Genomic DNA, 16,010 nt, shown 5'->3' with positions numbered 1-16,010 from the left:
AATTGGTAACATCCTCCAATAATTCTCCAGTTGGGAAGCCAAATGCCTTGACCCTAGTTCGTAGGAAACTGTTTGTAAAGGTCTGAGCTCCGTAATGGGTCGACATCTCAGACAGCTGCTGCTGACTCAAAAGACAGTGACCGGAAAGTAAAGAACCAGAGAAAGAGACAGAGATACGTAGGCACTGTTGTGGCATGGCCGTATCCTAAGTCTGAGTGTTAATATGTTGTATGGTTAGTATGACAGCAGCGCTGCCCTCAGACCCGGTACAGAGCGTACTGTCAACGTTTCCTTTGCTTTTTGTCCAACAAACTAGAAACAACAGTTACCAAAGATAAAATCAGTACAGACATATAATACTACTTTCAAGTTGCTCTAAATACAGGCATTTCGGATACCTTGTTTTTATTTATTTATTTTTCTTTTTTGTGTAATGTAGACTGACGGCAGACTAATCCGCTTAATATCCTTCTTATACGCATTTTTATAGCGACACTCACTTTCTTGAAACAAAGAAACGAAGGTAACAGCAACAGAATTTATGAAGGAATAGCTTTTACCTGTGACGACCGGCAGTTCCGTCGTCGTGACTTCAGGCGGGCGGTGCGGAGTCGATGGCGGCGGGATACCTGCAACACGTCATTACAGTAATTACAGTTTTTTGTGTGTGTGTTAATAATTTATATCTTTCATTTTATTTGTTCTTTTACATACTGACCTTAAGTTCCTGTTCACTATATTTGCGATATTTTATTTATTTATGTATTTCATTTTTTTATTCATCTATCCTGCTCAGATTAGGGCCTTCAGGACCTCTCTTACATCACACCAGGGTTTCACACAGGCAGTACTTTTCCTTACATTAAAGTTACATAAGATAATAATTTTAATAGTATTAATATAATTAAAATGGTATTAGTATAATTAAAATGACTTTTCTGCTACTTACCTCAGAGAAGCACTATAACACCACGTACTCAGTTACTTGTTGGATGTATTCCAATCACTACCTTCTCCTACAGTTTTTACCCTCCAAAACTCCCTCCAGTACAAAGGTTACTTCTTGGCCCAGGGAAATGAGGGAAATGTCACATTCCTGAACACACATGGAGCAGGTAACAAGCTTTTCATGCAGCACAGGCCGTGGCACATCAGGACATTGACGTCAGTGTAACACTGGTGTGACGCCAGTGTAATGTCAGTGTGATACCATCTGATTCTTCGGATAGTTTTGGAATGTAATGCAAAAAGATACAGCGAGAGTTGCAACTAAAATGGATGTTTATTTAGTCATTGACCGGTTTGACGCTAGGCCCATTTTTAATCGAAACATTGTTTCCAGAATGAGATTTTCACTCTGCAGCGGAGTGTGCGCTGATATGAAACTTCGTGGCAGATTAAAACTGTGTGCCCGACCGAGACTCGAACTCGGGACCTTTGCCTTTCGCGGGCAAGTGCTCTACCAACTGAGCTACCGAAGCACGACTCACGCCCGGTACCCACAGCTTTACTTCTGCCAGTACGAAACATTGTTTGCCAAGGAACATGTCCATCCAAAATATAAGAAAATAAAGTGGGTGCATATGTGTATGGTCCCAACAATGTATCACAATCTAAAGTGAGGTGCTGTCCCCCATTACCTGTCACACTGCCATTATGCAATTTTTTGAATAGTTTGTTACAGCAGTATAAAACTGACCAAACCGCCTTCTCACAGCACAGCACAGGAAGTCCAATTATTTCTATTGAACCAGAGCGAAATGGGAGGGTAGGAGGGAGCTCGATTCCCATTGGACAACCTCCTCTTCCCACACAATCCCGTCCTTGCCCCTGTGTTAACTTGTCATTTGTTGTCAGTGACCTTCAAATATGACATATACAGATGTATATGGCACTAGCCATGCTGACGGAGGCTGACACACCGATTAGTGCAAGAAACCGCAGAGACCCTCTACTCATGCAGGTCAATATTGTAATTGTCGATAGTTGCTTCAAGTTTTTTGGTTTCGCACTTATATTCAAATGTGGTAATTACAATAGGGAAAAACTGGTGCCACATCATTGAATTTAATGAAAAGAATTTGGAACCTAATACAGTAGTGGGTCAATGTAAAGCTTCGCCATTTAGACCATGATGCCATCTTCTCCAACAGATGCTGATCTTCTAAGAATGATAGTCTTTTCGACGGTATTTCTAATAACACGCTTAAGACAGAAATTTTCGTGACTACCGTTGTTTACCACAATAAAGTAATCAATAAATCTGTAATTAAAAAGTCTGTTTCGTTTGAGGTAGAGTTGTCGTTGTAGCTAATGTGGAATACTGGCTCAGTTTCTTGGCTGGGACAACGGTGTCAGCTGCAGCTTTTATTTTCCCTATACTAGGACCACGCTTACGGCAGCTGGTTTACGTGTGTTGTTAGTTAATGTGTAGGCTTGCCTGTGTTTAGCTTTTCTCACGATTTGACTCACTCTGTTCCTCTTTAGCTTGCAACTGATTTGATTTTCAGGTTTGGGATGTACTCTGTACATCCAACGTGCAGTGTCTTGGAGATTCGGGAGCTGTTTTAGCTCATCATTTGGCCATGGTGTATGTTTCGTTCTCATTCTCACTCTTCTGGTCTACAGGGGAGCATATTAGTCATATAGTTGGGAAAGTCGGTTATTATAGCCACGAAGTTTTTCGTTTATCTCTGGGCAAGGATCTAAAACCGTCTTCAAACTATGTTTTTGTGCATCAGATTCAAGTTCATATACACAGTTAAAGACTGTGTATGTAGGCACGCAGTCAATTGTGGTTTCTTTCTTTTACTTTCCAGCGAGTCCGTCATGGAAACTGTTTCGTGGGCAGATAAGCCAGGTGCAGCTGTTTGGTACGAATTACTCTGTTTGGGGATTTTGTTTCGAATATATCTATGAGGCTGCTTTTATAAATTTATAATTGGTGACTTTAATGCCCAAGCTGGAACGTACAAGACAGATGATTCAGTTTTTGACAAACATGAATAGATGAAAAAACGGGTGAGAAACTGGTTCAATTTACAGGATACATAAAAACACCTTCTATGAATACGTTCATCGAGAAGCATACAAATCGCAAATGGACTTGGAGAGGGTTCTAACTTTAAAATGAGTAATGAAATAGGCTTCATTCTTACCAATAGGTCTCAAAACGTTGAAGATGTCTCAGTGCTGAACAAGTTCGATAGAAACAGTGATCATCGATTAATAGAGAAAAATTTGAACTGACTACAAAAGATGAAGGACTGAAAGTAATTAAAGTAAAAAGAAAAATTTTTAATTTCAAAAATCTCGAATAACAAAGACAGGAATTTCAAGGAAGGATTAAGAGAAAATTAAAGGAATGTGAAGTAGAATCAGTAACAAAGACACTAAAAACAACATTTGAAGAAATGGGTGGCTTGTGCAAATCTCAAAACCAAACAAAGAAGCTGACAAATAAAATGATAAGTTTGATGGACAAGACAAGAAAACTGAAAGTAGAAATACACAAAGGTAAGATACAATATATAGAACTGTGCAAGGCTCTGAGAAGAGCATGAAAGATGGCATCAGGAGCTATGAAGGAGATATGCTAAAAGTCTGCCTTGAAAGTAAATCTAGTTTAAAGATAGCCAAGTGGAACCTTATGATTGGAAAGTATTAGCTAATATCGCTGGACACAGACCATGGCCGAATTACAGATAAGAAAGAAACACCCGAAAATATTGAGAACTTTTATAGTAACGTGTACAGTAAATTCAATCATGATATCCTAATCCTAGACGAAATGAAAGCCTCTGCTTCTTAAATTCCAGAAATAGTCTCCTCAGAAGTCAAACATGCTATAGACAAGATGGAAAAACGAAACGCTCCAGGTAGTGTTGACTTCAGTCGATATCTTAAAGCTGATGGATACGAATCTATAAAGCAAATAGCTAAATTTTCAAATTGTTTGCACAGTGGAGAGATTGGAAAAAAGACAAAATAAACCAAATACAGAAGAAAGGTAGTACTAAAGATATAAAGCCTGCTGCCCATTCTGTGCAAAGTTTCTACTAGAATTTTTACTACCAGATTGAGCACTATACTTGAGCTGGCCCAACCACTGAGCTAGCCGGGTTCCGTGCAAGGTTTAGCACAACTGATTATACCCTCACTCAGTGAGAAACAATTAGTACAACAAATAAGTACCATCTACCTCTCTGCCTTGCCTTCAGAGATTTTGAAAAGACATTCAATTCGATCAGTCACCCAGCTTTGTTTGAGGGTCTAACACAGCAGGGAACAGGCCTATATTGAAATTTTATACATACCTTCACAGCTTTTGTGAATGTCGTTGAAGACACCAACGTATTTCACATCGGAAAGGACATAAAACAAAGTGTCTAAGTCCTCAAAACTATTTTCAGCTGTCCTCAAAAAGCAGTATCTATATTAGATTGGAAAATAAAGGGAACCCAATTTCTGGGAAGAGATTAACCTGAGGTTCGTTGATATTGTACTACTTGCTACTTGCAAGTACATATCAGAACTTCAGATACTGGTTAGCGAACTTGCGTCAGTCTGCTATGAAGTTGGCCGAAAAATGAACTATGTTAAAACTAAGACCATGATGAATCAACCGACACCGGAAGAAAATACGTCTTTGAAGTACGCAATTTCAGGGTAACAGAATATGTCTATATGAGTCAACTGGGAAATATGGAAGGAGACCTAAGACCAGAAATATTTCGATGAACTGAATTAGATTGGCAAGCGTATGGTAGATACGCCCCAGTTTTGAAGCCCAAGACGTTGGCCCAGCTGAAGAAAACTGCTTTTGACAAATGTATACTGCCAGTAATAACTTACGACTGTGAGATGTGGATATTGAATGAGTTCATTGTCAGGAAACTAATAGTAGCCTAAAGAGGGGTGGAAAGATCAATGCTAGGCTGCACAAAGAAATATAGAAAGAAGGCAGCTGATATCAGACAGACAACAATGATCACTGACATGGAAAGTGTGAATGCCTTGAAACGCCAACGGACTGGACACGTCGCTCGAAGAAAACAGGCAAGTGCTCAAAATCAGTACTAGAGTGGAGTCCAATGTACCAAAAAAGACCAAGGGGAAGACCACTGGGCCGGCCGGGGTGGCCGAGCGGTTCTAGGCGCTACAGTCTGGAACCACGCGACCGCTACGGTCGCAGGTTCGAATCCTGCCTCGGGCATGGATGTGTGTGATGTCCTTAGGTTAGTTAGGTTTAAGTAGTTCTAAGTTCTAGGGGACTGATGACCTCAGCAGTTAACTCCCATAGTGCTCAGAGCCATTTGAACCATTTGAAGACCACTGGACAGATGGGACAGGGACTTAAAGACAACCAAATTGAACTGTCTACGGGAAACTCAAGACTGGCGAAAATGAAGAACCTGCTGGGATCCTGTGCTGCACGCCGACTCAGAGGCCACATCTCCAAGTGATCCTCCGGGATGATGATGATGATGATGATATCCATGAATGTATGACTACTGATGAGTGATAGGCGCAAGCTGAAGTAACGTCAAATTTGTAGAACAAGGCATAGGCTTGAACTTCGCATTGAATGAACGGTTGTGGATAGATTTATGTTAATGTCACCGGCTATAATTATACGCTGTTACATCGATTGGACTCTTAGGGGGGCAGGTTAGAAATAGACCGAACCCGCCTACATTAGGAGGTTCTTTGAAGACACAGATTAGGCACTTTCTTTTTAGGGTTTTGATCTCTATGAACAAAGAAACCACTACTGTGTCTTCGTTATTGCCGGCCGCGGTGGCCGTGCGGTTCTGGCGCTGCAGTCCGGAACCGCGGGACTGCTACGGTCGCAGGTTCGAATCCTGCCTCGGGCATGGGTGCGTGTGATGTCCTTAGGTTAGATAGGTTTAAGTAGTTCTATGTTCTAGGGGACTTATGACCTAAGATGTTGAGTCCCATAGTGCTCAGAGCCATTTGAACCATTTTTGTCTTCGTTATTTTTTGTGTGTGTATCACGGTAGGCAATAAAATCGTGCGAAATCCCTTTTTACTATCATATAATTTTCTTTAATTTCCTTTAATAGTCTGATTTCTTAGAAAATTTGTATCGGCCTGTAGATCCCAGTTTTCTATTTTTCATGACCGGTTTTGGACAGCGTCCCCAGATTCGCTTTTCTCTGCTTACATAGACGACACATTGATTACAATGTTATCCGAAATTTGTTCCATTTCATGCTGGGCGCCTAGTACAGCAACCGGTTATGAATTTCTATAAATAAGACAGTCTTATTTGCAAATTGTTCTATTGTTTACAGGCATTGAAGCGTTCGCCCTTGTGGACACCTCAAGATTAAAGTAAGAAGTAACATGGTGAGCCAACACCCCTCATGCTAGCACATGGAATTAAGAAAAAATATTTTGTCTTAATGCCATGGGCAAGCATTAAATGTGGTTAGCCAACATCCGATATTTAATGCCAGCATGTGTGGCCGAAGTGGCCGCGCGGTTCTGGCGCTGCAGTCTGGAACCGCGAGACCGCTACGGTCGCAGGTTCGAATCCTGCCTCGGGCATGGATGTGTGTGCTGTCCTTAGGTTAGTTAGGTTTAACTAGTTCTAAGTTCTAGGGGACTAATGACCTCAGCAGTTGAGTCCCATAGTGCTCAGAGCCATTTGAACCATTTGAACCAGAGCCAGCATGTGACGTAAGGACAAAACTTTGATCTTAATGCCATATGCTGGCATTAAATGACGGATGTTGGCTCACTGCATTACTTCTTATGTTAATCGGAACTTGACAAACAAGGCGAAACGCGTCATTGCCGTAAATAGATAACACAATTTCAAATGAAGATTGTCATAGTCCTAGACAATATTATCTGTTTTTAGCATTATATACTTCTTAACTCTTAATCAGTGTATAAGATATCTTAAGACGTTCGTAATTGAAGCCAGTCATGAATAAATGTAAATTTATGATCTACAACTATAAAATATAACTATAAAAGTCATGTTGCTTACCCAGTTACATTTCGCTGACTGCATGGAAGAAAAGTAACAATTTCCGCGTATCGCAGGCAAGCATTAACAGCTACTTCAAGTTGTCTAAGAATTAATCACGCTTTTTCACGTTGAACCACGTCCCACTAGCTTATCTATGCATCGTTTGGTCATTCCCGCAAGGATCAAAAAAGTATAGTGTAACATCGTATTAGTCTCCATATTCAAAACCTTTTAAAATATAGTTGAAAACATCTCCTTTGTCGTTAGGAAGTCAGCGGACCGCTTTAACAGGACGCTCCTCAAAACATTAAGTTTCGTCACGCTCTCTCTACCACAGCCACACTCTGGTGAGAATAATTACCTTCCCCGAATGCAGCGTGTCCTCACATTCCCTCAGATTATGTGGGTAATGTTGAGCCAAGTTGGAGAGTAATATTCTGCTTCTGAATATACCAAGACCAGGGCGCATCATTACAGCATTCGCGAAGAACAACTGCAGAAGCTTCCAAATGCAGTATTCTACATTTTAGTTCAGATTTTGGCAGTATCTCAAGACTAATAATCCTTGAAAGTCATTATTCTATCCAACGTCGCACTAAAATATTTAGGATGTTTGTTGTGGCTCAGACGTCTTTTATCGAGCTTTCTAGCCGAGTAAGATGGTATACTAGTTTTGAACGCGATGTTTCTTGTGGCTAAGACGTCTTTTATCGAGATTTCTAGGCGAGTAGATGGTAGAGTAGTTTTGAACGAGAACTTTGTCTTTGCCTTCCGTGACAAATTTTCAGACTGAGCAACTCGGTCACGATTCATCACACATCCTTGCACTTCCAGTTCTGTCATTCCCAGATTCCAAAATACTTCTGCATAACTTACATACATCGCGAGAAACTCACATGAATGGCATAATATCACAGGTCACCAACACAAGTTTGCGATTTGGACATGTAATAACAACGTCGCTGCTTTCTTATTTGAAGGCAACAGGACAGGATTTTTAAAAACGTGTCACATATTTCTGCAGGAGCTAGTGCTGGTCAAAACTAGGAGAAAGGGCCCTACAGTGATACGTACGGAAACCAGTACGTGTTGAGATATGTACCAGTCCGTTCTCTCATTCCCAACGGTCTATTAGGTAGAAGTAAACACTAAATGCAATGCTGCATATGGTTAACACACATCCTTCAGCCCTTCTGTGCAGTGAATCAAGCAGTCTTTCACATACACCTGGGCACATTCGGACTACGACATATCTTTGGGTCACATGATCCTGCAACATCTGCTCATTGTCTACAGATTAGGTGCACACCACTGCCTTTAAATATCCCCATAGCCATAAATCTAACGGATTCGGGTGAGGTGAAAGGGTATGGCATGCTGGCGGACCTCCTCGAGCGCTGTATCTACAATGAAACGTTGCGGTGAGGTACTGTTGCACTGTAAGTGGAAAACTTGGTATTCGCCCGTCTTGCATAAACCACTGTTGTCATCTTTCTGCCTGCCGGAGCGGCCGAACGGTTCTAGGCGCTACAGTTTGGAACCGCGTGACCGCTACGGTCGCAGGTACGAATCCCGCTTCGGCCACGGATGTGTGTGACGTCCTTAGGTTAGTTAGGTTTATGTAGTTCTAAGTTCTAGGGTACTGATCACCTCAGAAGTTAAGTCCCATAGTGCTCAGAGCCTTTTGAACCATTTGTCATCTTTCTGCAAAGGCAAAGTTCTCCAATAGCGCTACAAATTCATAGAGCAAAATTGGCGATACACAACACCTGCTACGTTTTTTTTCTGATAAATACATGACATTTCTATCGAAGAGTATGAATTCCAACGTTTCATTATGATGTGATCTCTGCAGAATTTGTGGGAGGAAAGTTGAATACTCTCACGTCTAGTTCGTGGCAGAGGTACGTTGAACCAGTAAGCCAGAAACTTTTAAGCAGTCAGCATGAAAATTTGCCTTCCAGTTCACAACGAAAACATAACGGCAGAGGCTATACAATTAGCGCCCGCTTTGTTTACCGTGCACGTTAGGGCAGTAATGGCCCGCTTTCCAGCGTTAATATTCCCTCTCCGTCTCCTTCCCCTTAACATTATCCGCGACGGAGGCTCACCTCATACATTCCGCGCCGCCCTTCAGTACGCAGAAGTTAACGCGAGGGTAGTCCCGGGAAAAATAAGAGAAGTCCTTAATCGGGTTGTGTCTTCTCTCTTTTTGGAGGTCGGAATTGAATTTAAAAGACAAATGTGCGCTGAGGGGAGGCGGCGAGGTTTGCCCTGAAGAATGGCTTCCCGCTGCAAGGCCTCCCACTCCCCCTGCCCCCTCCCGCCAACCTTCTCGCGCCTTCCCCCGCCCCCACTTCACGAGACGCAACAGGCCCCCTGCTGGCTGCAGCCGTCTGTGTGGGCCGGCGTCACGCCTCACCGAGGCGCCCGCCGCCCCGACGCTTCTATTTACGGGCAGCTGCTGGAGCGTGTTCTGGCCGCTGTTCTTCCTGCTGCTTTCTCTGTTTTGCCACGGTGCCTCTTCTTCTGCGACCTTACGCCTCTCATAGAGAAATTACGGACACCAATGGCGCCAGGAGAATGTCTCAGCAGCATGCATGAGAGTAAGCAGGAGTGCACTTCCTCAAAAACATGGGATATAGTGTCGAAAAGCCTCATCGCCCATCAATTGTGATGTATATACGGGTTCACGGCTCTCAAAGAGAATTCATAGACTCAAATGGCGCCAGCTTGCCCTTTTCAAATGGTTCAAATCAAATGGTTCAAATGGCTCTGAGCACTATGGGAATTACGGGGGATAGGACGTCAAACGGGCCGACTTGGAGCAGGAGAGGCACCACAGGACATTTTAATCTCCACTGTCTATAGTTTTACAAATAAATTCATAAAACCTCGAAAGTATGAACAGGAAGGATTCAGGATTCATACTCATAGCAGTGGAAGTTCGAAAACGTAACAAAATACATTTTTTTTACATGTGAAATTTCATCATTTTTTTCACTTACTACGGGCTGCATTTGTTGCTTTAGGTACACTTTTCTTCCTAAGTAAGAGAGATTCTTCGATGGAATTTGCACAGCGTGCAAACTATAGTTACATGAGTATGAAAATCTAGAGTTTATTTAATTTATGAAAAAATGAATGAACTGTTGCATTTTAAACTTCTTGTTTAGGAAAAACTCAATTTTTACCACAGTTCTTAATATATTTGAAAAATTATAGAGTTTCATACACCTGTAAGTACTGCTTGTGTGCTGTGCAAAATTCATCAAAGAATCTTTCTTACTTAGAAAGAAAAGTGTACCTTCAGAAACAAATGCAGCCAGTAGTAAGTGAAAAAAATTATGAAATTTCACTTGTTAAAAAAAAAGGTATTTTGCTACGTTTTTGAACTTCCACTGCTATGAGTGTGAGTCCTCAATCGTTCCTGGTCATACTGAAAAAGTTTTATGAATTTATTTGTTAAAGTATACACAGTAGAAATACAGGATTCGAACCTGCGACCGTAGTGGTTCCGCGGTTCCAGACTGTAGCACCTAGAACCGCTCGGCCACCTCGACCGGCTTGCCCTTTCCCTACACGATATAATGCAAACTGTGGGTGATGGTCAATAGGCAGATACCATATTTCTAGATAACCGAAAAGCATTTGCCACTGTACCCCACTGCAGACTTAACGAAGGTATGAGCAAACTGAATAGGTTCCCAGATACGTGAGTGGCTCGAAACTTCGTTAGTAATACAACCCAGTGTGCTGTCCTGGACGGCAAATGTTCAACAGAGGCAAGGTTATCGTCAGGAATGCCGCAAGGAAGTGTGATAGGACCGCTATTATTTTCTGTATACATAAACCATCTGGCGGACAAGGTGGGCAGCAATCTCCGGTTGTCTGCTGATCATGCTGTGGTGTACGAGAAGCTGTCGAATATGAATGACTGAAGGACGATACGAGATGACTTAGACAAAATTTCTTGTTGGTGTGATGAATTGCAGCAGGCTCTAAAGGTAGAAAAATGTAAGTTAATGCGGTTCAGTAGACAAAAAACAATCCTTTAACATTCAAATGCAGCATTAGCAGTGTCCTGCTTGACACAGCCACGTCATTTAAATATTTGGGCGCAAATCTGCACAGCCATATGGAATAGAACGACCATGTGAGGCTTGTGGTAGGGGAGGCGATTGGTCGATTTCGGTTTATTGGGAGAATTTTAGGAAAGTGTGGGTCATCTGCAGAGGAGACGTTGGTGCGACCTATTTTTCGATGGTTCAGATGGCTCTAAGCACTATGGGACTTAACATCTGAGGTCATCAGTCCCCTAGACTTAGAACTACTTAAACCGAACTCAATCTAAGGACATGACACACATCCATGCCCAAGGCAGGATTCGAACCTACGACCGTAGCAGTAGCGCAGTTCCGGACTGAAGCGCCTAGAACCGCTCGGCCACAGCGGCCGGCTCCTATTTTTAGATACTGCTGTAGGTTTTGGGAACGTCACCACGTCCGACTAAAGGAAGACGTCGAAGCAGTTCAGAGCCGGGCTGCTGCATTTGTTACCGGTAGTTTCGAACAACACACACGTATTATTTTAAGCTTCGGGAACTCAAATGGGAATTCATGAAGCGAAGGCGACATTCTTTTCGAGGAATACTATTGAAAAAATTTGGAGAACAGACGTTTGAAGTTGACTGCAGAACGATCCAACTGCCATCAACATACATATCGCGTAAGGATCACGAAGATAAGAGAAATTAGCGCTCACATGGAGGCATATAAACGGCAGTTTTTCTCCGCTGTGTCTGCCATGTCGAACACGAAATTGAACGACTATTAGTGGCACAGGGTATCCTCCACCATGCACCGTACAATGACTTGCACAGCATGTATGTTGATGTAGATGTAGACAATGTCTCAGTACCATGCGTGAGAGAGAGCAGGAGCACATATTTACTAAGACGCGGAATACCGTGCCGAAAAGTCTCATCGCCCTTCAATAGTCTTTTGTATAAATAGGTACATAGCCGCTTTGACCGGCCAGGTTAGCCGAGAGCGCTAACGCGCTGCTTCCTGGACTCAGGTAGGCGCGCCGGCCCCGGATCGAATCCGCCCAGCGGATTAACGATGGCCGGTGTGCCGGTCAGCATGGCTGTGGTTTTTAGGCGGTTTTCAACATCCCCCTAGGTGAATACCGGGCTGGTCCCCACGTTCCAGTCGCAGACATCTGAACACATTCGCACTATTCCATGGATTACACTAGTCGCAGACAGATGGGGTACACTAATTCCGTCCTAGGGTGTACGGGGTGGCGGCAGGAAGGGCATCCGGCCACCCCTTGCACTAACATTGTCACATCCGCTTAACCATGCCGACCCTGTGTATCTGAAGGAAAAAAAGGCACAAGCAAAAGAAAAAGGAAAGGTCCATAGCCGCTTTGAAAGTCTTGAAAAAAGTCATTTTTTACGTAGGCTGTTTTACTTTGAAGTAATCGCCTTATTCCATACATAACTTTTAGCTAATGTCTCCTCCATGGGACCTTTCAAGCTACCTTTTCTACCTGTACCACAGTAAAAAAAAATTATAAACATGTAGCATCATACACTGAAAAACCAAAAAACAAGTACACTTCCCTAATATCGTGTAGGGCCCTGCCGAGCACGCAAAGTGCCGCAACATGACGTGGCATGGACTGGACTAATGCCTGAAGTAGTGCTGCAGGGAATTGACACCATTAATCCTGCAGGTCTGTCCATAAATCTGTAAGAGTACGAGGGGGTGGAGAGCTCTTCTGAACAGCACGTTGCAAGGCATTCCAGATATGCTCAATTATGTTCATTTCTGGGGAGTTCGGTGGCCAGCGAAAGTGAAAGAATTCAGAAGAGTTTTCCAGGAGGCACTCTGTAGCAATTATGTACGAGCGTGGCGTCGCATTGTTCTTCTGGAATTGCCCAAGTCCGTCGGAATGCACAATGTTGACATGAACTTACGCAGGTGACCACACAGCTTGCTTCCGCACGTGTCACCTGTCAGACTCGTATCTAGACAGATCAGGGGTCCCATATCACTCTAGCTGCACACGCCCCACACCATTACAGAACCTCCATTAGCTAGAACAGTCCCCTGCTCACATGCAGGGTCCATGGATTCATGAGGTTGTCTCCTATACCCTGACACGTCCATCCGATCGATAAATTTTGAGACAAAACTAGTTCGACCAGGAAACATGTTTCCAGTCATAAACAGTTCAATTCTGGTGTTGACTGGCCAAGCCGAGGCGTAATGCTTTGTGTTGTCGTACAGTCATCAAGGGTATACGAGTGGGCCTTCGGCTCCGAAAGCCCATATCGATTATGTTTTGTTGAATTGTTCGCACGCTGACACTTGTTGATGATCCAACATTGAAATCTGCAGCAATTTGCGGAAGGGTTAAGCTTCTGTCACGTTGAACGTTTCACTTCAGTCATCGTTGCTCCTGTTCTTCCAGGATCTTTTTTCGCAGCAGCGATGTTGAAGATTTGATATTTTACCGGATTCCTAACATTCACGGTACACTCGTGGAACGGTCGTACGGGAAAATCCCCACTTCGTCTTCACCTCGGAGATGATGTGTCCCGTCAATCGTGCACTGACTATGACACCATGTTCAAACTCACTTAATTCTTGATAACCTGCCTTTGTAGTAGCAGTAACCGCCAGACATAAGAGCCAGACACTTGTCTAATTCAGGCATTGTCGAGCGCAGTGCCGTATTCTGCCTGTTTACATATCTCTGCATTTGAATACGCATGCCTATTCCAGTTTCTTGGCGCTTCAGTGTATATTCCACACGTGTGGCGGAAACGATATCTGATGGTATGTTAAATAACAGCCATGGTTCTTCCACACACAAATGTCTCAGATGTGAAGTGAGAAGTATTGATTTGAAGATGCTTATTTCGTTCGGGGAAGCAATGAAAGGTGACGGGCAATCCATGAAGTGGATACATCTACGTGTCGTGGTCAATATCAAAGCGAAAAATTGGATTCATCAATTTCAAAGCACTGCCTTTTTCTCTGCCAGGATTTTCTCATACTTTTCATTGCCACAGACGAAGATAACGCTGGTGATGGCACTTAGATGTATCCACCTGTCTTAAACATGGATGATTGCTGCATTAAATGGATGTGGATGTAATTGCAACTGTGCGAATTCAGGTGTACTTTCTTGGATTAGTTTTGCACTAGAGGCCTGGAACCAGCGGATGAATTCAACTTTCAAAGCTGACTTGTGGTGCCACTCAGGCCGATTGTCTGAGCATTATCTGCGCAAGTTTTAGTAACTCGTGCCTGTGCGATTGGCTCTCTTGGTTCTAACTTCAGACGTTGCACCAATGGAAAATTTTTGAGAACGACTAAACAGACGTCGTGTCTCTTGCTTCTAATTGGAGGAGCTACCTGCAAAAACGGAAGAATTTGGTTTTATTGGTTGGTCAATTCGCTCTCTCCAGGTTTTCGGTGTCTGTCCTCGGAGGCGAGGCAGAGACGACTGGGTTGTGGAAGAGTTGTCTAGAAGACGAATCGCTCTGATGGTGACACTGACGGGTCGCTTCCGTACGCACCTAAGTGGTGACTTAAGATGGTAATTAGTTCAGAATTTCCCGATAGGGAATTTTTTCTAACCTTAAAATCATTGTTATAAGCACTGTGGGGCTTGCTCTTTACCCGGTCATAATTCACTTCATACGCGTAATTCTGATTACGTTTCGTGTTATCTTCCCGCTGTGCTGTAGAAGGCAGTATTGAAGAATCGACATTAATGGAAAAATAGTGAATCTTATCTTCGGTAATTCTGTGAATGTGTGAGACATTGTGTGTGAGAAGATGTGGGTTCATCTTGTTCTCACTGACCCAAAAACTCATTATGATGGTTGATACACTTTTTTTTTCTTACATAATCATGGTGTTAGGATTACACATGTGTCCTACGTTTGACCAGTTAGGGAGTAGGCTCCAATTTATAAATGAGTGTCCTCTCGCTTTCAGGCTACTTCGTTAAACTTAGTCCCAGTGTGCATCCCATACGCAATCCTTTCTCCTATGATGACTGACCCCATGTATCCTGCAACAGAGAAGTACTAAGGAGCATTTAATGAAATTCAATCCATGATCGGTCGACCTTAAATCCGGATGTTAGACTTACGTTGCACCTTTTTCCCTTGGGATAGGAGCTGGCGAATTAATGTCTGTGGGACTTAAGACGACTAGGTACTCAGGGAAAGGTACAGAATGTTATGCGCTGTATATCTTCAATAAGATGGTTGCTGCTACGGGAAGTACCTGTTACGGGGATTAACAACGAATACTTAGAAGTTTTCGATAATCAAACACAGTGTGGGTTTAATTTGAAATGTGAAATTAATGTATATCACCAGTACACCAGTACAGTGACAAATCCAGCCTAAAAATTACATTTTTATCCATTTTCATACGGTTCGTTGGATGGCTACTTCGGGGAGGGGATCAAACAGTAAAGTCATCCGTCCCATGGAATTAGGGAAGGATGGAGAAGGAAGCCAGCCGTGCCCTTTGAAAGGAACCATCCCGACATTTACCTCAAGCGACTTAGAGAAATCACGGAAAACCTAAATCAGGATGGCCGGACGCGGGTTTGAACCGTCTCCCTCGCCGAATACGAGTCCAGTGTGCTAACCACTGCGCCAGCTAACTCGGTTTTGCATATGGACTACACGTGTGAGATAATTATGTCGCAACAACCAAGACTGTGAGAAACTTTAATTAAGGACGGTATCAGATGTTGCTTCCTCCACTCAGATGTGTGAAATATGTATGTATCGCCGGCCGGAGCGGCCGTGCGGTTCTAGGCGCTACAGTCTGGAACCGAGCGACCGCTACGGTCGCAGATTCGAATCCTGCCTCGGGCATGGATGTGTGTGATGACCTTAGGTTAGTTAGGTTTAATTAGTTCTAAGTTCTAGGCGACTGATGACCTCAGAAGTTAAGTCGCATAG

General features: G+C 43.1%; 1 protein-coding gene across 1 annotated transcript in view; it reads right to left on the bottom strand.

The window, feature by feature from the left end:
- The window catches only part of LOC126235475 (lachesin-like), a 1,351,138-nt gene that overhangs the window by 63,936 nt on the left and 1,271,192 nt on the right, over positions 1 to 16,010 (bottom strand). The window contains exon 8 of the mRNA XM_049944199.1: positions 561 to 629. Coding sequence (XP_049800156.1) covers positions 561 to 629 — 69 coding nt within the window. The remainder of the gene's footprint in view (positions 1 to 560; positions 630 to 16,010) is intronic.

This window comes from Schistocerca nitens, chromosome 1, assembly GCF_023898315.1.
Source record: "Schistocerca nitens isolate TAMUIC-IGC-003100 chromosome 1, iqSchNite1.1, whole genome shotgun sequence".
Taxonomy (NCBI): Eukaryota; Metazoa; Arthropoda; class Insecta; order Orthoptera; family Acrididae; genus Schistocerca; species Schistocerca nitens.
The sequence above is the reverse complement of the archived record's forward strand: the minus strand, read 5'-3'. Positions and strand labels throughout refer to the sequence as shown.